Source organism: Rhinichthys klamathensis, unplaced genomic scaffold (assembly GCF_029890125.1).
Source record: "Rhinichthys klamathensis goyatoka isolate OS25496 unplaced genomic scaffold, OSU_Roscu_1.1 h1tg000325l_1, whole genome shotgun sequence".
Classification (NCBI taxonomy): Eukaryota; Metazoa; Chordata; class Actinopteri; order Cypriniformes; family Leuciscidae; genus Rhinichthys; species Rhinichthys klamathensis.
The window spans coordinates 2,619,162-2,645,383 of NW_026606840.1; the positions used below are offsets into that span (position 1 = coordinate 2,619,162).

A 26,222-nucleotide genomic window follows, 5' to 3' on the forward strand; every position below is an offset into this window, starting at 1 on the left:
CTTTAATGTAGAAGTTATAGGCTTTTTTTTTGCAGTGTTCTTGGAAAGTGCCTGCTAATGTGGAATTGATCCCAATATTCTGTTCATATGCTGAATAGGTTGTTCAAGGCAGTAGACTGAGCTTTTGGATGCAGATGAATGATATACATCTGGTCACTGATAGAACAATACACCCAACCTATGTCACATGACCAAACAGAAGGACATCTCAGCCCAAACAAATCATTAATGCATTTAACCATAAGTCTGGTTACAGATGAAGTTACATGTGCATTGATGCCTCTTAATTTTCAGATCAAGTTATTCACAGGGGAGTTAACCTGATAACCAACAATTAAGTCCAATTAGAAACAAACCTCAATTTAAAGGGATAGTTCACCCAAAAATGTAAAGTGTCATTACTTGCTCACCCTCATGTTCCAAATCTGTAGGAGTTTTTCGTTGAACACAAAAGATATTTTGAAGAATGCTGTTATCCAAACAGTTGACATTGACTTCCATAGTAATTTCTCCCTACAATGGGGTCAATCAACTGTTTGGTCACCAACATTCTTCAAAATATCTTAAGTGTTCAACAGAAGAAACTCATACAGGTTTGGAACATGAGGGTGAGTAAATGACAAATTTTTTTTTTTGGGGGGGGGGGAAACTATCCCTTTTAATCAGTAACAACTGCACTCCATAGTTAGTCTCACATTTGCATTATGGCCAGTCCACAAGAAACTAAGCCTAATTTAAAACAAAAATTAAATGGTCTGCTTATTAATGTAAAATAGTGCCAATAGTCTGTAAAACAGCCAACGCAGAACTAAGTTTCAATTTAAACTAAAATATTTGGTTAATACAATTTGCTTAGGCAATGATTAAATTAGTTTATACCTCATTAATGATATTTAATCAACACCTGTTGCTATGAATAAATGCGGTCTTGACAATATGCAATATAAACAAATTCTGAAAAAATCTTTAATAAGTCAAATGAAGTCAAAATTGCACACAGTGGAAAGGGAAACTGGTCATAATATACAAAAAATTTAATAAACAAAAAAAGACTTCAGTCTACACAACTTTTAAAGCTCATTTTAAAAATTGAGACACTACACAAATTGTTCCTCATTTGTCTTAAAATGGCAGTAGAAATAATATGAAACAGGGAAAGAAAACAAGCAACCACAGCTATCAAGACAAAAAGCAGTGCTTAAAAAAAAAAGCTGTTACATTTACAAAACAGCACATGACCTCAATATGTATTCAATTATACACATTTCTGTACATGTCTTGAGAAATTTAAATGCATTCACATTGTTTTGCAAACAACTCAGCTCAAGTTCTCCTGATAGTTTAATCGTCATCATCATCCTCATCCTCCTCGTCCTCTTCTTCCTCATCCTCCTCTTCTTCGTCATCATCATCATCATCATCAACCACCTTTTTTCCTGCTGGCCGGCCAGGTCCACCCTTCTTGCCACCCTCTGCTTTTGCTCCTTTGGCGCGATATGCAGCAACGTCCTGGTACACAAATACTTGTTAACACAAGAAAAATTCTATCAAAAGTACCTGAATTGGGCCAACCTTTACCTTTTCATACTTCTCCTTGAGCTTCATGGCCTTCTGCTCATATGGAGACTTTTCCTTTGGTGAAAGCTTGGACCACATTTCCCCAAGTTTCTTTGCAATGTCACCAATAGAGATGCCAGGGTTGTCACCCTTAATCTTCGGGCGATGGTCAGAGCAGAAGACAAAGAAAGCCGATCTGATAGTAGAGAAGAAAAATTAGACTTAAAATAAATATTCAAATAACAAAAAAACTCAGGGGTCTATTTGTGCACTACTTACGGTGGTCTCTTAGGAGCATTTGGGTCTTTCTTCTGCTTTTTCCCTCCTTTTGCACCTTTAGGAGGCACATAAGTTTTCATCTCCCGTTCATAGCGGACCTTGTCAGTTTTGGCCATTTCTTCAAATTTGCCCTTCTCCTTAGAGGACATGGTCTGAAAAACACGAGACTATGATTAGATTGTGCCAGGCAGGCGCAGTGTACGTCTCTTTATCCTCCCGCCCTACATTTGCCTCAGTCACTTGAGTAACAGATGCATCGTGTAATTCTGCCCCACCCCCCTCTCTCCCTCCCTAACAACAACCACCCCCCGGAAAAACATTGAAGCAGCCCTTCTGTTCAGCTCACCTTCCATCTTTCAGAACACTTCTTGGAGAACTCTGAAAAGTTCACCGAGGTCCCTGGATTTTTCTTTTTATGTTCCTCCCGGCAGGTTTGCACAAAGAAGGCGTAAGAGGACGTCTTTCCCCTGGGTTTAGTAGGATCCTTACCCATGGCTGTAATGTGCTGAAAGTGATAAAAAGACAAAAACCTCTTTAAAAAGAACCCATAGAAACAGCAGCATGTATAATTGTCAAAACCTATGTTTTGTTGTTGCTTTAGCGCTAGTAAAGCGACGGAGAAAATGATCGCGCATTAAACGCTAACGTTAGTTAATCCGATCAAGTTCCTGCTTCGTTTCCACCAGATCACTCAACTAGAACAATAACGTTAAGCGTCCCTCCATTTTGTTTTCCCGCCTAAACTGCAGGAAATATGCACTATAATGTATGAAGGCTATTAGTTTCAGACTCTAGTCGTTGAAAGTAAAGAAACTAAGCAAGTTTCTACGGCACACAACTTGAGCACTTTTAGCCGCTTCGGTCTCCGGACGCGAGCGCTGCGCTCCATTACGACCTCAAACTCAAACCAGTCATGGCTGCTTACACCTCTTAAATTCAAAAGATCACTAAGCTGGTAAAATCCTTTAAATCTACTTGCTCACGTAACCAAACGCTACAGCTGAGATAACACTTTTTTTTTAAAATAAACACTTTTCTTGGTTTCAACTGTAGAAGCAGTAAAAAGTATTAAAAGTCTCATACAAAATTCTAGCGCTACCGTGTAACATTACCTTACTTAGACATTTTCGATAAAAGCTCAGTTTAAAAGATTTATTGGGTACATTAAGACATACAACTTACCTCTAATCAGCCTCGACTGCTCAACGCGTACTCTGGTTGTAAACTGTTTAGTCCCTGTGTGCTGCAGGGCGCACAAACTTGATTAAATGCCCATAGACTCCACCCTCAGAGCTCTCGTCTGATTGGTTGGGACACGTTCGAATTTGAACTAGCAACGTTCTAGACGCGGTATTGAATTCTTATTGGCTGTCTATGACCGCAGTCAAGTTTCTTCGTGAAAATTAGATCCAGATGACGACGCCACTGATATCATCAGCTATTGGTTGAACTGGGGATTTAAAATAATGAGCGGTAAGTCTTTGAATCAAGGAAATGCGGCCCAGTTTCGTTCTTCTAGCCAAATGACTTTATGTAACAAATATTAATACGTTGCACATTCTGAGTGAAATTGTTTGAGGGAGTATCACTATGCCAAACAGAATCAGGGTTCGAAGGCTTTAGGTTTTAAAGTTTTAATTGGCACAAACAACGTCGCGCCATATGGACAAAAGCTGACGTCTGTGAGTTGATGCGGGTTTAAAGAAGGGTTTAGACCCAAGGCGGGTCTCTGCTGCTCACACACCTCCTAGGTTAAAAACCAATTCATGGCTATTTTTCATCTACCCCTTTGTCTGTTAAATGATGATAGATTATTTAGGTTTCACTTTTCTCTGTAAGTATATGTTTTATTGTCTTACTATGAATTTTTTCCATTAAAAAACAACAACAACTTGCCCCATATTTTCAACGCATTTTTTTTACTAAATGTGTCAGGATTTGTATTTGCAGCAGCGTAATCTACACATTGGTGACGTGATTATTGCGTTCGTAAACACATGATCACGTGTTACTTCAACCTTTTGTGGGGGACAGGGCGTTCGTTTATTGTTAGAGTACCATTGAATGTTATAAAGTAATACAACAGAAGACAAAGCGTTGCATAGTTCACTTAAACATACTTAAAACTGTTATAGTAACAAGCTATTATTTTCTTCTATTTCTTAATATATTTAAGAGAAATCTAAGAATATTTGCTAGAATCACTATTGTAGCATAAATAACAGTATGGCCTAGACAAATTATAAATTGTTGCTGTTGTATTATACAAGTTATGCTATGAAATTTTGCCAGTGCTAATGTCATTTAACACATACATGCATTTACATACACATATATATATATATATATAATGTACATATATGTACACACACACACACACAAACAAATTCTAATCAAAAATCTAATCTGAAGTGTTTGTCTGGGCAGTTCAAGCCAGTTCCATGAAATATGTGCCATCAAGATTCATTGTAGAAAACACACTCAGCTGTTCAGACAACTGAAAGGCCAAGGGGGGATGGACAACTGGAACTCTGCTGAAATGTATATGAAGAACAAGAGCAGTTTGGTGGTATTTAAACAAGGGAAACTTTTATATGAAATAAATGGTGTATTTATACGAACTTTAAAAATATTAATAAAATCTTTTATATTTATACAGAAACATCTTATTTGCACAAAATTACATATTTTAGACTTAACTGTGATGGATAACTAAATGAGGTGATGGATAATTAAATGAGGTCATTAGCATGACACTGTTACCACCTGTATTATAGCCTAAAACAGCACCTCACATTCAAATCTATCTACATTTTGCCATTGGATTTCAATAGGTTAGGACAATAGAGGTGTAAAACAGTTCTAGAGAATTAGCCAAATGGCTGTCTAAGTACCCTATAAGCACAGACCACAAAAGGCATGATTGGGAATAACTCAAGTCTGAAATGTGGTCAAATAAGGGACTGGATAAGAATACATACCAGCTAGGCATAAAATTGCACTTTTTAGTTTTGACGTTTTAACAAGTGGAGAAAAATATTATTTGTGAATAATCAAGAGTGCATTAAGTATCCCAAATGTGACTTAGAAACTAGCTCAACAACTAAAACTATAGTTTTTGTTGGTCTTTGTTTTTCAGTGTCCCTCTGTTGTCAGACATACCTTGGCTTTGGATTCATGCTAATTTAAATGTGTCATCCTTTAGATTTATGCAATTAGGCCTATAGAAAAATGGACAGGTGAAACACTGTCCTCTTTTCTTTCTTTTGTAACATGCCCTTCTGTTCAGATTTCTGCATGAAACACATCCTGTTCATCTGTGGTGTGGTGCTATAAGAGTGCTCCAAGCTGGCAAGAATAGACATGCTGATACAAACCAAAACTATCATCTTATCGCAAATGTGAAGAGTGAATTGGTTTAGGATGACTGTACAGCGTACAGCGCCTCTTTGCGGGATTTTTTTAAATTTACAAATTGTATTGTCAGCAAAACAATTTATGGAAAAGTAATTGAGAAATGAACATGAATTGCAGGATTTCTTTGGTTTCCCTACCTTTTGCTTTTTAATGACAGCAACACTAGAGCTGCTTTGACTCCGCAAGCAAAACCTGATGATAGTATGATTTGTGTTCCAAAGAGCATATAGTGCTCCAAAGGACACAATAAATTCTGACATTTTGTTCAAAAGAGTTAACATGGTCAGTGTCACATGACCTAGCAATAATGTTGTTATTTATTTATTTATTTAGCATAGCATACCTCTAATTGGCCTGCCCTAAGGACGGCTCTGGTAAACATATAGGGTAGATTGAGAGATGACCATAGATGACAAAAAATCTCATCTCACCACTTTTGATGAACTGCTACACTATTTAAAAATTCATCTGAATGTCAATGTTGTTGAGATTTACCCTTGGTTTAAAAAACCAAGCTAAACTAAGCCCTATAGACTAAAATATATGCATTGTTTAAACTGTTTTAACTGAAAGCAACTTGCACAAGCATATCTTAAGTTACAATATGTCAGTGCCATTGTTTTGTCTCAGGATGCACACCAGTAATGTTTTTTTTTTCTAAGGCACATTTATAAAAGCTACTTAAATTGATCTAAGGCCTAATCCTGGCTTAATCTACGCTTTGTCTGTGAAACCAGTAGTAGAACCTGTAGAACCACTAATTGATCTAATTTTGTGATTATGGGAAAATAGTGATCTCTGACATTGTATATCAAAGTTTTTTGTGTCTATTTGTTAATGAGGGATTTGTGGACACATTCATGTTTTTAGATGTTTTCACAGAAGGCCTCAAGTTGTGTTGTTATTTTTTAGTTTAATAATTATTGTAATTAATTGGGTTATTATTCAGTATTTAATTAGATGTAATACATTTCAGACATCTTTGTTTCATTAAAGCCTATAGGTTAGTTGAGTGAAACCATTAATTTTACATTCATAGTGTTGCTATAATGAAATATCTTCAATTAAAATATGTAAGGCATACAATCATTTTACCTTTCAGATGAATCTCTTATACTGGGATTCTGCTTATATATATATATATATATATATATCCCTGGGTGGGGGCTTCTTACCAGTATGGGCCATCTAACCCCTCTTTTATTTTTTAGCGAACTAAGTTAGCGAATGTTTCTATTTATTTCCTATAATAACACATTGGCTGATGCATCATCATCCTGCACATGCTAAACGTATAAATATGTTACAAAGTAAATCCACATTGTTCATTAGGGGGCATCTTCCCTCATCCTTGCAATAAAGCTCATTCTGTCATCTAACCTTAAATAGTTAATGTCCCTTAATCACTGCATAATTTTTCAAAATCATAACATTTCAAGGATTACATTATTTTAAGTGTGGATTGGGATAATGTTCTATTAAACATCAAATGAACACAGTGCTTTTCAGATGTAAGATTGAGATAAGGCTGCAGACATAACACAAATTAATGACAGTAAATGCCCAAAACTTGTAATGTATTGTTTTTATTATTTAAAATGTCCACATCTGAATTCAGGTTAAATTGTTTTGCATTCGGCAAATACAATATCGCAATTGCACCCATATGACATTTTAAATACTGCCCCCTAACGGAGGCTTATTTGTTCAAAACATTGCTTCACACTTTGTGCTGCTATCCCCTTCAGAGCCCCTGTCTGTAAAAGTGAGGTAAAACGGAATGAAACTTGATAAACATTATTTATTGTAGCGCTAAGAGCCAGTTTAATTATTGAATCATTTCTTTATTTCGCATTTTCCTCTCACTGATTTCCACCAAACCAGTTCCTTCTGTGGTTGGATTTGCTCACTTAGAGAAATGCTCATATAATTTTTTGCATGGAATTACAAAGATGATGTTCGTCCCAAATAAGATATGCCAAACAATTAGCTCGGTTAAAAGGAAATGTGTAACTAAATAACGGGACTGGACATTTGAAATGTCCAGTCCCGTTATTTAGTTATCTAATCGTTACATTGTTAACTTACATCGAACAAAAAAGTAACTGTATAGGCTATCGGTCTACCACGCTCACGCTGTTAAGTCATGTGCATATATAAATAGATGGTTCAAAATAGCAGTTTACAAAGATGCCTCTATTCACTGACCGCCGCTGACCGGATCCGGTGTGTGCCTGCCTGCCTGTACACTTAACTTGGCGCCCTCTTGCGAAATTACTAAAGCATACAATGGCGATTGCATAACGTTCCAATGATAGGCTACACGATGCTGGGGTACCCTACTGAATATTAATTAGGTAGTAGTCTACACGTTGCCAAAGGGTGTTGCGTTTGCACTTGCCAACAGAGAAAGCTTAGCTCATGAATTAAATATTCAGAAACAATCATTAAATATTCAGAAACAATCATTCACGTCAAGCCCTTCCCTACCAGATCTCTAGCAAACTACTGAAACCAGATCTCCGCTGCGCTCTAGCGGCCAGATCGTGTAATTACAGTGGACAGCAGCAGCACAGCATCGCGAAAGTTGCAGAAACATAGCACTTGTTGCTCTTCCAAAAATGGTTTTGCAAGGTGTTAATTTGTCGCATCTTCTTCACTCCTTTTGTAATGCCATGGCAGTCTCGATCCTTGAATACTTTGAATACTTTGTTTGTAGCATATCAGGCGGTTTAGAGCGAATTGCACAACTCAGGAAATAAATAAATGACATGCAATGCCTGCATTAGCCTACTGTAAAAAAAAAAAAAGAAAGAAAGAAAAGAAAATGGATCATTCATATGTGTTGTTGTTGAATGCTTACCTTTATATTTGCTATAATGAGAACCGGATGTTGGCTGTGTCTTAAGTGGAGACTTTGACCACCTAAATAACCATTTGTGTAATGGAAATATGGATGTTAAAGGTTCTTCATGGAGATGCCAATAAAGAACCTTTATTTTTAAGAGTAGGGTGTACAAATCATATAACCTGATGATGGCTTTTGGAACAAAATATTGCCTGTAGGCCCACATGTTACCAAAGTCTCTTAAGACTTAATTCGAGTCTTTGATGTTACAAGCAATTGCTATATCACGAGTGTGGGGTGGGTCTGTAAATAGGCCTACTAGTAATAGTAATTTAGGCCTAGGCCCCATTACATTTTTTTTCGCTAAACCGACAGGGATGTCAAGCGATATTGATTTTTTCAAGCTTTTTTTCTAGCATTAAGCCCTTGTAGGCTAAGTTTTAAGAATATAGCATTCCCTTTAATATTAGGCTACAATTAGTCGGCAGTTAGTCACTAAAGGACTGTTAGCTACAATTTGTTATAGTAGGCCTAGCCTATCACTTGCCATCTTTTTTTAGCAACATTTCTCTAGCAGTGTGTTAACAATGAATCAGGATAGCGTTGTGTTGTTGTTATTGTTGTTGTTGTTGTCGTCGTCGTAGTTGTTGTTGTTTATCGCTGTCCCCCATTTAAATTGCACGATTGGTCAGAAGCTTTAATTAGTTAATTTACGAACGCATTTGCTTAGGTTACATAATGAAATTTTGAAAAACGTTCTGTAGGCCTTTACCTTAATTACGTAGGCTACTTTGTGCTTAGACAAAACCCAGTGAACTTGCATAAGCCCATAACACGCAACAACCACAAGATGGCGCTCTTATCCTATGTTCTTATACTATTTTCCAAAATATCTGGATCATCAACAGCTATGGATAAAAAGACTCGCAATTTATTCTAAACAAATACTTAATTAGTGGTTTAGAAATATGTATGCGGCCTGGTATTCATATTATATAGCCTACAATATATTTCTATAGTAAAAAAAAAAAAAAAAAAAATCATAAAGACATGGCCTATATTTTACTATAGGAGACATAGCCAAAAATACACAATGTTTTTTTTTTTTTTCTAAATTCTGGTTACACATCAATATGCAGTGTTTTCAGGCAACAACGTATTGATAGCCTATTTTTCCACAAAATGTAGAAGCACTTATGAGATTCATTCGGTTTCGTTATCTTGTGACCGCATGGATGTGGATAATTGTGTTTACACTAGCCTAGCCTTATTCTCCAATAAAGTCTTAAAGTAATATTGTTCTGCAGAACAGAGCACTATTTTTACACCATGAGTATGGTGACCGTGTAACCTTAATTGATCGTTGTTGTGTGGAAAGAAAATTGACGATGATGTTCACTGCTAGTGATTGTAAACAGTGACAGTTTCAGTAGTGGCTATTTGACAGCTCTAATCACACAAGGTTTGTGCTCTAATCGCTGAGATCAGTGTCATAACAGCAATCATTTTAAAGCTCCCGCTCAATCACAGAGACTGAGACAGCGCTTCTGACCATTGCAGTAGCCTAGGCTATGCAGTTGATGGTTTTTTGTTTTGTTTTGTTTTTGAGTCTCCCCACCCTTCTTATTAATAGGCTATTCTGCAGTGATTTTTTATTAATATTCAACATTTTATTAATCTAGTCTCATAATTTAGCTACTTGTAGCCCACTGCTCTTGCATATTGTTGCTATATGCCAGTATCAACCAGGATTATTAAAACAATATTTAGTCGTCTTCGTAGCATTGCTCGAATGGTTGGAATTTTCAACTTGGAAATACATTTTATTTTTTTCCAAAAGCATCTAAACCCCAATCAGATTGTAAAAACGAACGAATAATCGAAGTAACCTATAGCAAGGAGAATCTCCTGCAGGGCAACAGCAAAATTACACTTAATATAGTTCCCTATGTATGCAGTGACTTTTATATTTTTCATTTTAGTGTGAATGCACTCATGGCAAAAAAAAAAAAAAAGTGTCCCAATCACCTGAATTCACTCACGAGTGTTTTATTAGGCTATTATTGTGTAAAATGCACAATATTTGCTTTTATTTAATTAACGATTTTAAATGATAGCCTGTTAAATAGACTATTGCATAAAATATAATAAAAATAGCCAAATATTTAAATACATAAAGTAGGCCTACAATGAGCAGAATACCATTCAAACAATGCTTCCTTGCCATTGCCAGTGTATAGGGATTGCAGGATTGCACCTCCACCTAAATCTGAGAAATCGCAAATGGCATTCAGGTGAATGGAGCTGTGACTGTGTAAAAGTATAGGGCAATAGCTCATTCTGCACAAAACAATCACATAAGTGTTTTGGAAGAGAATAAGTTGAATATTTAAGAAAATATGTTTAGCCTATAGGCCTACCTTTCCCTCCATGTACATTACAAGCTATAACCCAAAGCGTTGTGAAAACGCTAATGACTTTACATTTCAGCATGTCATTTAAACAGTGACTCTTGTTGCACTGTTCGCGCGTTCTCGTTAAGAACATTTTAGGGAACCCCATGAGTTATGAATGGCTAGGTTACCACGCAGAGGATGCTCCTTATTTGCGTTGCCATCACAGTTTGGGATTATCGAATTCACATTAAAAGCATTTAATTTAAAATAGGCTATACGATTCCCATAGACACTGAAGTTGAATGTATTTATGTATTTGTTTTTGCTGTTGTGTCCTAAAATTGTGCAAGCAACATGACCACTCTCACATGGAATCAAGGTGTTACGTTTTCCTTTGACTATGATCAAAACCATTCTGCGGAAAGCAATGAAAGCAGTGGGGTGTGGTGTATCTCAGTGGCCTGGCCACCCGTGAGAAGTCCTAATACCCTCAGACCTGTGGACTTGTGTGCCCAATAAACATGGGGCCACTACAGCAAATCAATCTGCCACCCACTTCCTAAATCAATAATTGTACGTGAGTGGGATAAGCAATGAAAAAACGGCAAACAATTTAGTTGCACTTGATAGTGTGTATTTTTTTTTTTAAATAGTGTTTTCAGTAGGCTATTAGTATACAGCTCATTCAGCCATGACAAGCATGAAACATTTAAATGCGCCGTATCGTTTATTTTACCTTCTACAATGAGGTCTAAATTTTCGGATCAAGAAAGTTATGCAGGATTGAAAACATTTCAATTTCAGTATTTAAGCCCTCTTGAGAATAGTTTTTTTTTTTTTTTTTTAGCTTTAAGTGTTTTCCTATTTGATTGAAAGGTTTACAGCTATTACTTTTTGTAAAAATAAGTAATTGTCCATTACGAAAATTGGAATGTTACTAAATCACGTAGGCATTTTTTTTTCTCTTTTAAAATTCCGGCCATTTAAAAAATGCATGAATGAAATTAATGAGGTGTGGAAGACACATAGTGTCCCGTGCCCGGCTCTTTAATATTGGCAAATTTTCAATCATATTTTTATTTTAATGGTTTGAATTGGGACCGTTTCCCAAAGCACCATCTAGCAGAACCCGAAAATGCTCTGGAGCAAGAGTGCTAAGTGCATCGTAAGGAGACATATGCAATCATTTGCAGGACAAACTCAAAATCACACAGAAAATTATTATCAGAATCAGAATGAGATTTATTGCCAAATATGTTTACACAAACAAGGAATTTGTCTTGGTGAAAGAAGCTTCAAAACAACAATAACACACAATAAAAATAAAATAAATTGAAATAAAAGGATACGTGAGTAAAGAAACATATAACACAATAAATAAATTACGTAGACACATTGTAGGCCTAAATATAGCCTATACGCAAATATGTAGGCCTAGTAATTGCACTCCAGTAGATCGATAAAATGTGACTTTAATATCAGTGGGCTATTCTTTTAATTTTACCAGTGATTACAGTAATGTTATATAACTGCAGTTAAATAAAAAAGAGAATAATACATGGAACAAAAGAATAAAGAGATAAATAAATGAAATTCACTGATTTTGGTACAGTCAAAGAAGTGGCATGATTGACAGCCATATCAATTAAATTCAGAGGAACTGAATATGTTTAACGGGGAATGATCTGAGCTTTGCATACTGAAAATGAAAATATGGATTTGGCGAATATCCCAAAAGCGCAGCTTCCAGATATGCACCCCGTGGCAACACGGTGAATGTCGTACTCGTATCCTAATCATTGGCCCTTGGTCTCCTATTTCTTGAAGCTTGCACCTCGACCCGCATTTGTAGGCTATTTGTGAAACATTGCAAACAAGCAGTGTTTGTGCTAAAGAAATTGATCGTTACAATTTCAGAAAAAAAATCAGTTACATTGAACATTTTACATTTCCGGCCATGAAAATTACTAACATTTTAAACATAATGCAAAAAATATATTAGCCCCACTGAACAAAATAAATAGACCTAAATCGGGTTGAGCATATTGATAGCTTAAAGAAAATGTATCATGTAGAAAGCATTCTCGATGTAAAAAAGAAGGTTTAATTAAGAACTCGTTTTTATAAAAGAAAAAGTTGGAGTTTTGTCTTTTAAAACCTTTGTTTCTCAATAAACTAGGCCTGCATTAAAAAAGTGCTGTAGGATATGATAGTGACGTGTTCATTAGGCTTAAAAGAGAGACCATATATGTCATCTGGACATCTTATGTTTAAGACGATCAGGGAACGCTTTGAATGTGAAGGGGAACACAAACTGAAAATGTAGGCTATCCAATGTGATCCATGAAGGCTTTGCGGTGTAAAAAAAGAGGGCACCCTTTGTAAACGAGAATGCCTGATGAGAAGTGAGAGAGAGAAACGGAAAGAGAGAAAAATAAATGTGATAGTAAATGTAAAGAGAAAGAAGGGTAGCTCAGAGCTGGAGAGCAGATAGCTGTCATCGCTGTGGTTTAACACAGTCAGCCACAGACTGCTCCAGAAACTCTCCATTACTGCCCATGATGGATGGGAGAGGAACCTATCCCCGGATATACTGGCCTGAGGGGCCCCTGAGTGACAGGAGAACCTGGGGTTGCCATGGTATCACTGTTTCCATGGTTACTCACTGATCTGCTCTTCATTAATGATACACGAGTTTGCTGTCCTTACTTAGAAGCCACTCTTTCCAGAAGTCGTAGCCTAGGTAGCACGTTTTAGTTGGACATGGCACCATACTCTCAACTCCATACTTCAATGTATAGCCACAAGCAGTGACTGAACGTTTGTCTTTTACCACATGCCGCATAAGGTTATTTTTACAGTCTGTTATTGCATATGCAAGGTCTGTGGAGTGCAAAGTAGCAGATGTTTTCATGACTGGAAAACTGACCGTCCATATTGCGAATACATAAAGAGGTCTGAGAATTGGCTAACCCCAAGTGATAATGCTAGAATGCTGGTTTTAGCTCTTGGCCCATCCATCTCCTTGTGTAAGATAATTCATGAATGAATTTTAAGACTCTGCAATGCCTGAAGACAAGGTTTTTTTTGTGAGTTTTGTCATTTCAAATCCTTTCCCAATTTTATTACATGACCAGGAACATTTCAAATTTGCGAGCAACAACATTTTACATATAAAGACGATACCATCAGTCAGTCAGTGAAATATGACCAAATTTTTGTGCTTGCATTTTGCACACTGCACACTGGATTTAATAAAGGACACACAACACGTAGGTAATTCATTTGATTTGTTCATTTTAAAAAGTCCAATAGCCTGCATCTGCCTGCGTCCATGTGATTTCTTTGAAAGTAACTTCGCTATGTCCCCCTTCGATAGTTAGATAGTTAGAACCATGCGAGTATCAGAGGGAGATTAAGATATCTTTATAGACCATCAGCAGCATCTTGGGGCCCCTGGGCAATAATGTAGGTGTCTTCTGACTGGCGTCTATACTTGAATGTTTCTCTTTGTGCTCGACGGTAGATTTTGTTTTCTAAATGTGATTGGCGATAGGCCTACTGAAAATAGACGTTTATGTTGTAATCAAAAGCAATTTTTCAAGGGTAATTTTGTAAATAAAAACTGTTAAAACTGGTATCCAATATTTGCTGAGACGTATGCTTTTACACCATTTTATTATTTAAAAAATACAAGTTAACATCTGACATGCATGCTTGTATCGATTGAAACGTCAACAGGCCACATGTGTATAATGAACAGTTGGTTCCATCAACAATCTCACAAAATTGCAAAGACAAGTTCAAGGTCATAGACGCTCTTTTGTAATATCTTTTTCGCTCTGTCCACATTTTTAATATAGAATTAAAATCAAAAATCACATCCACATTGTCATAAAATAGGCTATTATTTTAAAGTAAATAACAGCTTGTGCAATTACTGAAATAAGGTCGGAAGTTTGAGTATTAAGCGAGGAGAGTCTATTCTAGCTATAGACCAATGATTTGAATAGACCTGTATTCAGTTTGTTTAATTGGTCAGTTTAAAAGGTTAACACTGTGAGTAATTTGTGTCTGTGATGAACGAAGTCTGTTTATTATTCACTGAAGATGTATTGCACTACCACTCCTCTGAGTTCCATTTAAATAAATGGGATAAAGAAAGCACGAATTTGGTGAGGGTCAGGCAATGTCAATCCTGGACGTTTAGCTGAAAAAACATTACTATTAGGCTTAATAGATGGTAATATAAGGCCTACCGTTAATGATTTGATCACCATCTCCTCACACAACCAACAGTGCATCTATAGAAGATGAACATATAGGACATTTTCACGGTTGGAGGGCTATGAAATTAACAACCACGATGTCCGTAATGAATCTTTAACAGTAACATTTCCCATTACAGCATCCCTACACTGCATATTACACGAATAATGATTACATCTCCACAACAGTAACTGCGTAGCCTATCGGCACATAGGCTACATGCTATTTATTAGAATTAATCTTATAATGTGTATCACTGAACATTGTAATGTAAATGTCTGATAAGTATTCCTACAGGGCATTATTTCTTTTTTAAAGGCCGTGCATATACTTTCTCGAAGACTGCACCACAATTAATTAGCATATTTCATGCTTGCTCAATTTTAACATATATACATTTAGCCTAGTAAACGATTATTTACGAAATAAACCTAGCCTGTTGATCTATCCGAAGCGTATTTCCGTATTTTCCACGTTATCAGGTCGGTTTCTGAAAATGTAGCCTTTTTCATGTGTTTTTCCCCCCCATCTGGATTTATGCTCTCGTTTAAAGGTTTTAAATGTTTATCACCGACAAAACAGAGCAGTCGCCTCATGCTCGCAGGGATAAATGGAGTGTTAGAGGACTCGCTTGAAATGACACGCATGCCCTGACCACTTGGGAGGTCTTCCTCTCCTCTCACAGGCTCAATAGGCTACGTGACGCTTTTTATGCAGTATAGGCCTATACGCCTTTTCTGAAATGTTTCTGAAGGAGTCGTTGTACTCATTGCTGAGCTGTGATGCCAAGCTGTTCAGCACGCGTAACGTAGGCACTTTTTAAAATCTGATTTGAATATTTTTATTTACGAAATATTTAGTGGGCCTATGTAACAGTTTACATTTAAATTATATTTTATAGTCTTAAATTAGGTTAAGTTCAAACATTGAAGAACATGCAACACCTCATACAATATGGCTTCAATGGCATTGCCTATAGCCTAGATTTTAAAGTGCAATTAGGCTATTTTTAATGTGCAATAGCCTACATACATGTATTCTGTTTATTTTTTTATTTTTTATGTGTGTGTGTGTGTGTAGCCTATATATTTAGGCGTATTTTTGCTCTCTGAGAGTTGCCACTCTAAATTCTTACTCCAGCTTTTTGTTGTGTGTAATATATTCTTTAAAATTATCTTGTAACTGAACTATCAAAATATAATAACATTTTACAATACATTTATATTATAAACATATTTTGTTTAATGCACTGGATCTATTAAATATAAAAATATCAAATAAGCAATATTTTGCCAATAGGCTACAGCAAATCGCGTAACGGCTCTTATTTTTGTAATTACAACATTTAAAAAACGTTATCATTGTTTAAGGGCCATCCATAGACGCATGTTGACTACTGGTATCTGCCCCTGCCAAGTTTATTTTTAATTTTTAAATGAAAATAAAAAAGGTTGGTTAATGTGTAAATAGCCTAAACAATTTTCAACTAATTTTTGCAACTTTATGCACCGCTACAATTAGGCGAGTGCAAAACCAATAAAAGTATAGCTAGCTAGTAAAATTGTAATGTAGCTAACTGACAGAAAAACAAAAACAGCACAAAAACATAATAATTATTTCGAATGGCTGATTTTCTATAAAGTATGCTCTTGATAAGAGATATCCCAACACGATCTCAAAAGAAAGCTCTTAGTTGTGTTTAAGTTGTGTGCCAGTTGCTAATAAAACCAACAAATCACTTTACACATTCAAGGCAAATCCAGTTTACCGTAGTAACCATCAGTGATCCTGCCACTAGCTCGTCACGCAGATGCATAGCCATCTCTTCTCGTCAAGCATAGGCTACTCTGATGGAGCGATGCGTCTTTATTCCTTCAAAACTCCGCTCATTCTTTCCGCGTTACCGATGTTTGAGGCGTCGGGGCGCACGAGTGCCTGAAGAACTTTTGGAGGACGGTTTGGAAGAAGAGGGAGTTGTTTCTGTGAGAAACTCAATCTCGCATACAGTAGCGGCCTCCATCTGGGAACTGTCACAACTGACAGCACCACGGGCACTGGCCTGCTCTTCCGCGCAACATTCAGCAAGACACAGGACAGTCTCTCAAAATGTCACATTGTCTGGTTGTTTAATGTTGGGGGGAAAACAGCTGACAGTTTATAACCTGATACTGTGGCGCATTTCTATTGTATTTGGGAAATTTAGCAGATTGATATTGCAGTCCTTTCAATTAACTCACGGAAAACTTTTTGGGCCAGTGACTGAGAGAGAATACACTCGGATTCAAAAATTAAAGCGAGTTTTTGGGTAGTAAATTACACATTTATGTATAAATATACATTAAGATTGCACTTTTAGGCCTAGGCACCATAAGAACATATTGCCGTGTCAATGTTTAGCCTATGCTACGCTAATTCAAGAACAAACGAGGAATTCGTAAATTGTATAGGATACTAATTAGACTATCATGTTATTACAAATAATATAAAGTGTTTAATTATCTAATTCACTCAATATCAGACTTGATTCCCCCCCAAATGACTGCAAATGTCGGCGAAACGCAAGCAAAATCTTAATTAAGTTAGAATGCTCCGTTATATCGGGACACATTGAGGATGTGGGACAAAAATGTAAAATATAAATTATGCTACATCTAATTATACTGAGGTGATCCAGTCTAATCTCCCATATAAAAATGTGATATTACGCGTTAGGCAATCTATGGTTCCACGAAGAACCTTTAACATAAAAGGAATCTTAACATTGCACAAAAGGTTAAGTTATAGTGCAAACTAGATTCATTCAAATGTTCTTTACACTCAGGAAAACATATATATTTTAAGAACTTTTATTTTCAAGACAGTGTGGGTTCTGTTCGGAAAACCATAGGCTAAAGAGCTATAGTAGCCTAGACTTCTCGTATCACAAAATGTAAGAACATATAGCCATGCATTTCATTTTAAATGATTAAGACTGCGATCTTTTTTTCTAAAAAAAGCACGAACAGACTAAAACAGATCTCAATGTTGTAGTCTATGTGTGTTTGTGGCACTTCAAACCATTGACTATATTTTTTTCGAAAGCTTAGATTGTCTTTATCATAAGTTATTTCCACTGAACGGGTTTGATGCAAGGCTTTTTGTTGAGAATCACAGGCCTCGTAAGTGATTATGTTTTGCATATAGGCGCAGGGTGGCTCTGTTCTGACGTCAACACGTCTACTATACACTGCCACAGACAGAAAAAATGGAGGAGGGCCTTATGAGCTAATGGTTTACAGATGTCTGTAATAATAAGAAAGAGATGCTGTTTGGTCCATGCTTTAAAATAGAATACGAGATCATTCGAGAACGTTAATAGTTTTGGACAATTTCACGTAGAAACCAAATCGATGTGTTATTAGGCTGATAAGTGGCTTAGTATGCCATTGTCGAAGCGAGTTGAAATAAACAACACTAGACATAGGCAACTGAAATGTACCGGTAAGTGTTTTTGCTGGTCAGAATGTGTAGCCTACGCTAAGAATTGTATTTATTCATAGGCCTATGGGACATGAGGTGAGGGGAAGTGAGAGATAAACGAGCTCTGTATACCAACTAAATTGTAGGCTATATTCCAGGATTAGACGACTTCGTTTGCTTTAGTGCCAGATGTAGCCTAATAAGGGGTCCTGACTATACTTTGGGCCTTCAGGAATCATGGTGTCGAATGTAAGATATGTGTTCTTTTCCATTTGGAGATCCATTCATGTTACAGCAGCAGAAGCAGGTCAGAGTGAGGTCACAGTATTATCTGTAATCTTTATCAAGGGAGTAGGCCTACGGACGGTTAATTTTATCTGAGACGCCATCTTGACACTCTCAACAAATTATCTACAATTATTAGCGCATAGGACCTGTGGAATCAGACAATACAATGTAAAGTAAGCGGTCATTTAAAGCAATTGGATGGGTCTTGAATTGTCTGTGTGTCTTCCTATCTAAAGAGATTTACTCTCCCGGAGATGTCAGTTTAATTGCATGCCTTTGCGTAAAGAAAAAAATCAGACGAATGAGGCCTGAACCGAATAGCATAGCTCACGTTAGCCTACAACAATAATAATAATAATAATAACCCTCACAAAAAAGCTATAGGCCTAACAGTAAAGAAAAATGTGTGTGTGTGTGTGTGTGTGGTGTGTGAGGTGTGTGGGGTGCGGATTATATAATATAAATTATATTTATATCTAAATATAAATAAAAACTTTGGAAAAAAAAATGTTGTAGCCTATTACGCCATAATTCCGGCTACTACTGACTCTTGTTATTGTCATCAAAGCCAAAACTCGGTTCGATGAATTGTGGTGCTAACCCACCTCCCACCCCAGGGGAAGTTTCAGCTGCGCGTTTTGATCGGCACATTATCAATCAATTGCACATCCGAGCTGGCCGTTACTCCGGCAAAGTCCAGCCCTCCTCCGTATTTTGTTTTTAACGTGATTTTGACATTTTCCACTGGCTCCAGTAAGTCTACTCAATCAATTATGGAATTAAACTTCATGCGCTAAGTCTAAGCGACCCTGCAGTTTCACTGTTAGAATTTGGTTTATAAAAATACTGTCAAGGGCTGCCTATAGGCCTATTTAACAGCTAGGCCTACATCAATACTTCGGGATTGGGATTCTATATTATTTTTCCCTTAATCAGTAGACTATTGTGCTTTTTTTTTTTGTATTATTAAATGAGCACTGTATATCCTTTATATGTCACAGGCATTGAGGCAAATCATCATTTTGATTAATTAAATTAGTCTATCATTTTTCTTTTTTTGGCACCTGCTGCAGAAACCGTATCACCTGTTGAACAAACCTGTTCATTTAATTATATGATTAAATCAAATTTAATTTGTACACTGGCAACTGTAGGTAAATTAAATGGGCATACAATTCTCATTTTAAGATAATAATGATAATATGTATCGCTTATTTTTTTATATTGTAATAACACGAAACTACAGACTGTTACATGAAGTAGATTATCTACATCGAATTGTAGGCCTGCTTGTAAAGATGAATTACCTGTAGGCCTACATTAGGACGATAGCTAGCAAGAACATTATTTTTAACTATATTTTTTAGCGTATCCAAGTGTTGCAAGTAGATCAAAAGGCAAAATGTGCACATCAGCCACATTTGCTGACAATTAGCCTAGAGCAGCTTTGTCAAATGTAACTCGTCTTTAAAACTCTAGAACACCTTTTTAAAAAAAGCCAAAATGTCTCGAAGCGGGACACAGTTTGGGCTTTGAGAATCATTCTGTTTGTGCTCGAGGAGCTGCCGGGTATGCATCGCGTGAGTGCTGTTTGATTTGACTGTCAAGTTAATGTAAGTATAATTGAAAATACGTTCAACAGCCTCTCTAGGCTCTGAAACGTATCATTAATTTCTATACTCTATGTTCACGAACAGCACTTTTCTTCTGTGAATGGGCTACTTATTAAGTATGCAATTTACTAAGTGGCACCTTTAAGTTAAATTACATTTCAATACAACAAAAGGTCTAAGATCGTTAAAAACACAGTGGTTTATTGAATTAATTACATTGTTTACATCTCCAATATTATTGAAATTTCGTGTCTCTGGACGGAAGTGCACTGGGTGGACTCAACAGTTGTTTCAGACACCAGCATTGTACGACCACAAAAATACATTATAACACTTCATGACATTTTCAAATAAAACATTTATAACATCGACTAATCTTCCTCATAATTAAAGGAGAGAAAGAGAGAGAGGGAGACAGAGATAGATACTGAAAGTGATAGAGAGGCAGAAAAAGACAGAACTTCACGTACTCCTTAGTGGCAGATATCTCATTTTGATTCACAATGGGACACGAAAAGAAACAATGATAACCCAATATCAGACAGCAACATACAATTTCTTACCAAGAGAGTATCCTCCTTCTAAAATGGAATGGTTTTTCCTCAAATATCCACTGTCCGACGCGGGAAATTGCACATAAATATTCCATTAAATAAAGTGAGAGAACAACTAAAATGAGTTCAGAGGGCCTCATTTCGTGTCTTTTGCATTAGTCTCATTGTTTCAGTTCCAATGCCCATACATGCTGCGGCCAACCAGTTCTCCCTTTAGTTTTCTTGTCATTGCTGCTCCCTGAACTTTTCAAAACGTCATTCTGTGAAAAAAGAACACAAAATAGATTATTTATATACCTATTGCAAATTACTAAATTTCTTCAGTATACGACAGCATATTGCTTTTACGCAACAAAGACACAGGAACAACAACTTTCACAAAATCGAAAGTTTTTGCACAGAACAATATTGAAGATTGTAGCCTATATCAAAGTCAAAGCAAGTTTCCATTATATTTATGTCTAATATATCGCAGAGCTGTTTATCTTTTAACTTACATATTTGCGTAATAAATTATAAGTCTAGTACATAATATTTATTTAAACTAAAGTTTAAAGTTTACTGAGATATGTTTAGACTTACCATTTCCTTCTTTCGCCTTTCTTCTTTGCCGTCTGTCTTTTTGAATTCCGCCTTGAAGGCCTCTGCTTCCCCGTTCTGTTCGTCTTTGTCCAGAATGTCCATAAGGTAAGCAATATAACTGGTAGCCAAACGAAGGGTTTTGATTTTGGACAGCTTCGTATCCGCGGGCACGTTGGGAATGCATTCCCTGAGTTCCGCAAAGGCGCTGTTGATGCTCTGAGTCCTGCGCCTCTCCTTTCGGTTTGCCGTGGGTCTACGTTTCACTGGTCGGGGTTCCATTCCAACGGCGCCCGGTACTCCTCCGTAGTGCGAGTGGTCAAGCCCGGGGGCTCCTGTTGAGTATTCGGGGCTATACGAGGGTGCCATCGTGTAGTCTGGAGGAGACATCTCCGGATGGCTGATAAGCCACCCATGAAAATAGGGGGGTTCTTCATGACAGCGACTGGCAGCAGCTGCAGCAGCGAAGGAATAGCCTTCATGATGCATCACCGGGTGGTGGGGAAACCCTCCAACTAAACTCATGGCGACAGATTTGTGTAGCCTACCCTACGGCGAACCACAGACGGAGTTCGCTTTGGCTCTCAGATTGTGCGTACTTTGACTTGATGATTGGGACACTGGCTGTCTCCCCATAAAAAGTATTGATTTGTTGCTTTCTGACAGAATGTAAAAAATACAGTCCTACTTATTTGTCCATCACAAAGTTATCGCTGAAAATATAGCAGATCATTAACGGGTGAACAAAATAGGCTTCGGGTGTGGGCTAACTGCAGTCGAGTTATTACTGAAAAATCATTTACTCACACTTATATTTTCCACTGCAGATATCCATCACGAAAAAGTTCCATTGCTAATGGTTATTATTGTTTTAGCAGAGTTCACAGCCTTTTTCTGAATTTCACACCCGTTGTGGAATCAATGAGCGTTGGATGGAAAAAGATCCAATCCCAGTCGATGTTGTGCCCGCAATTCGCAGCCTGATTCACTCGGTAGAAGCAGGCGAATTCCGCCGTTTGATCTCCATGTCAGCTACATCTTTAGAGCGGCTTGGGTTCATATATGTCGTCAAAACTGTTCTCAGCCAATAACGTCGAAGAGGAGGAGGGACATGAACTGCATCGTTAGGGTGTTTACGCTGCTAAATTGCACAAACCCTTGCAAAGATAGCATACTTAGGATATATAAAATGTAGAAAACTATGAAATACATACAAAAGTGGTTGCTAAATACTGCCATGCCATGTTTATATTAGCTATGCCTATATTTATTTTATATAGGCCTATATATGTGCCAAAGCTAACATTGAAATTTCTGCCTATTTGTTTTTTATTTTTTTATTACACATTTAAATTTGGTACAGTCCTATTTGTGTGTGTGTGGCACAATCCCGTCAGTCTTTTGTACATTTTTAATTAAAAGCTTTAATGTAGTAATAAAATAGGAGAAATAAAATTGCTTTTTGAGCAAGTAGTTATTAAACATTGGTAGGCTACAATAAGTTTTTTTTTTTTTTTTTTTTTTTTACAAATAGCCTAGAGGAACCAAATAGATAGATCGTATTTAAAATAAAAACCTGGTTAAGAGGATAACTTGTGTGTGGGGGGGTTTTATCACGGCCTCTTGAAAAAAGGAAGGAAAAGCAAAGTGCAGAGCAGATTTGCCATTTAAACGGACGTTAAAACTTATAGGTTATTACTCATTCTCTCATAGCCAGCTACTATGCATATTTAGACCTAATTATTTGTAGTTTAGGTCGTCTATAAAATAAAAATTTTCAACAATGTATAGCTTTTTGACACGTTTTTTGGGAATAACAATACAAACGGATTCATAAACACATGCACAGCGTATTTTTTTAAGTAGCCTAGGCTATAAGGCCAATATGCTGAAATATTTCAAAATACTTCCAACATAAAACTAAATATTTAATCTATATACACATTCAGTATATGAAACGAGACATGTTTTTCATTTAGAAGTTGATTGAATGTCTTTTCCTTTCCGTATTAACTAAACTGTTTTGCATGAAAATGTTCAATGAACCAATAAAAGCACAAGCGATATACATAAAAGTATAGACAGAATGATAATAATAATAAAAATGTAAATGTAACATAAAATGCATAAAATATTATTGGTAAAGCATTTAATCTTTTGACTGCATTTGAAATTTCTGACAAAATAATCACGCCATCGCCAGGTTAATATATATTTTTTTAAGTATCATCTTTGATAAATCAATAGGTCTATCAACACTGTTTCATCATGTAAAGTCCAACTGAGGGCGTAGTTGAAAAATTATTTGTGCCATTAAAATTTAGACATCATCAAGAACATGCCAATGATTTTGACTGTAATATGTTTATGTCGTATGTTTGTATACGAAACACTTTACAAGAATTATGTTTCCTGGATCTGTTAATCCTCAATTGGCCGTTCATTTTTCACGACATCCATGTTTGAACACATATTTTGAAATGTGGTGTAGAAAAGTGTAGAATTTTTTAACTGAATCCAAAAGACATGGTAATTTTGAACAGGATTGGTTGTAATACCCTTGTACCGTGCAAGTAGCCTTTCAGTGTTGACTGCATGTGAGCTGTTTCAGGGGACTTGGAATTGAGTCGTTTTATATTGACAGTTCAGTGTATTCCTCCAGTTGCCAAGTATAACAGCTATGCTAAACAATGTGTGAATATCTATGGGCATAGCTATTCTTGTGTGTGTGTGTGTGTGTGTGTGTGTGTGTGTGTGTGTGTGTGTGTGTGTGTGTGTGTGTGTGTGTGTGTGTGTGTGTGTGTGTGTGTGTGTGTGTGTGTGTGTGTGTGTGTGTGTGTGTGTGTGTGTGTGAGTGTGTGTGTCAGTGTGTGAATGAGAGAGAGAGAGAGAGGGAGAGAGAGAGAGAGAGGTGAGGAGAAAGGCAAGAGGAGAGTGAGAGAAAAAGGGAGTGGAATAAGCGTGTAAGTGTGTGTGTGTGTGTGTGTAAAATTTCACAAATTTCACAAAAGAAGGCTCATGATTTATTCGTGTTTAAGTGTTGTTGTGTGGGGTTCAGGCGTAATTCATCTGTCTGAATGGAAGTTCTCGAGTAATTTAAATAGGCCGAGTCTCCAGTTAATGACATATAATCAGCCTGTAGGTCACTTGGTCAGACTCCTGGTACAGACCCCTCCTCCTCCTCCTGATCTCCTTTCAAACTGAATTTTTAAAAAATAAATAAAGTTATGCAGAACCAAATATGTGAGCATGAGAGAAGTGCTTAATAATCGTAGAATGAATCAAAACTAATAGACTCTATATGATCCGAATTGATGTAGCTTGTTATGCCATTAGGACTAAGGTAAATTATGAATATGGAAAAAATAAAACAATAATAGGCTACTTATAGCAAATGACAATAAAGGCCTGGTTGCAGTTCTCTTTCACTGTAATATATAAATAATAAAATAAAATAAAATAAATACAATTTAGAAATGTCACCATGAAGAAGAAATTCTTAAAACCGAAGTGTCGTTTTAAACGTCCCCTTTTGCAAGCGTCCGTGTTTTTGATGGATAGTATTTACTATACAATTTTTAAACTCGCCTTATATATTTGATGATTATATCCCAACTCTGCCTTCGGGTTTACTGTTAATTTCTGAAAGTTCATTGTTGTTGTTTCGTGATTAACCAGAACGATCATGCTATCCGTAGACAGCCTGTGAATATAAGGTTTGTTAAATTAACATTTTCTTTATTCACATAGCCTACCTCATCCTGAAATTGGGTGAAGCCTAATGTCCCATCCCCCAGTCAGTCAGTCCAGTGACCGGTGTGCTCCTTCTTTCCTCTGGAGGTCTCATTAAGAGAGTCGTGTGCTATTTTCAACATTTCCTCAATCCACTGACTTTAAATAAAGCCGCTCAGTCACACCGGCGGAAAATCCACACAAATCACGTTAACCAACTTCTCTGCCAGACGTTTGTTCTCTTTGTCGTTGTAGTTGTGATAATTGACTGTCTCGGAAAACCGACATGTTTTCCCACCTTGCCTCTCCACTAATATGCCGCCAGGTAAGCCGTAACAAGCGACCCAGCTTAATTTATATCAGTATTAAGCCCATCTGATATGTCAACTGATATGGAACAGGCAAACGGCCAGATTTAGGGGACATTTACGAGATTTTAATACAATTCATCTGCCCTCACAAATCACAGTCATTATAAACAGGTTATTCCAAACATATTGAGGTGACAAAAATATTCTTTCTTTCTTTCTTTCTTTCTTTCTTTCTTTCTTTCTTTCTTTCTTTCTTTCTTTCTTTCTTTCTTTCTTTCTTTCTTTCTTTCTTTCTTTCTTTCTTTCTTTCTTTCTTTCTTTCTTTCTTTCTTTCTTTCTTTCTTTCCAGAGCGAAAATAATTAAAATAGGCTATATGTGTTATAGCCTAAAATTCTCCTTAATATTGCATGATTTAATTAGGCTACTTACATTTATTTCCTTATTTCCCCTTATTATTAATTGATCATAACGGAGGATATTGATATTTGTAATTAAAAAGCGCATGTTTGGGAAATAGTTTTTGTTATTGTATTCATGTATTCAGTTGTAATTTTTTTTTTAAAAAGTGTAGGTTTAAGTTAGCCTATTTAATTCTCCATAGATAGTTTTTTTATTTTTGTTTTGATTACTATAAAAACAATATTTTTATGCGAACAGGTATTAATTGAGTTATCCTTAATTATTAGTGAAATAATCGGTAATGATTAATGCAACGTTGAATTTAGCTAAATATTTAAAAACTAAATGACACATTAAAAATAGTTTTTTTTACCAAGGATATAAAAGAGAGAACGATGGGGAAGTTTCTGTGTTTTGCGTGGTTTTCTTCAAGAGAAAAACATTAAATGCTATTTTTAGCACTTGCAATTGTACAAGTGCCATCAGAAGAAAAAAAAACTGCTATCAGAAATAGTAATTT

The 26,222-nt window shown here is 36.4% G+C and overlaps 2 protein-coding genes across 2 annotated transcripts; both read right to left on the reverse strand.

Moving 5' to 3' along the window:
* Window positions 1-946: 946 nt before the first annotated feature.
* Window positions 947-3,089, reverse strand: hmgb2a (high mobility group box 2a). Its single transcript, XM_056271794.1, has 5 exons — window positions 3,019-3,089; window positions 2,183-2,341; window positions 1,837-1,988; window positions 1,579-1,753; window positions 947-1,509 (listed from the first exon to the last, which is right to left on the reverse strand). The coding sequence occupies exons 2-5, from the start codon at window positions 2,327-2,329 to the stop codon at window positions 1,342-1,344; spliced, it is 642 nt and encodes a 213-aa protein (XP_056127769.1). The 5' UTR covers window positions 2,330-2,341; window positions 3,019-3,089; the 3' UTR covers window positions 947-1,341.
* A 17,213-nt stretch (window positions 3,090-20,302) lies between these two features.
* Window positions 20,303-22,304, reverse strand: hand2 (heart and neural crest derivatives expressed 2). Its single transcript, XM_056271795.1, has 2 exons — window positions 21,263-22,304; window positions 20,303-20,940 (listed from the first exon to the last, which is right to left on the reverse strand). The coding sequence occupies exons 1-2, from the start codon at window positions 21,782-21,784 to the stop codon at window positions 20,842-20,844; spliced, it is 621 nt and encodes a 206-aa protein (XP_056127770.1). The 5' UTR covers window positions 21,785-22,304; the 3' UTR covers window positions 20,303-20,841.
* Window positions 22,305-26,222: the final 3,918 nt, after the last annotated feature.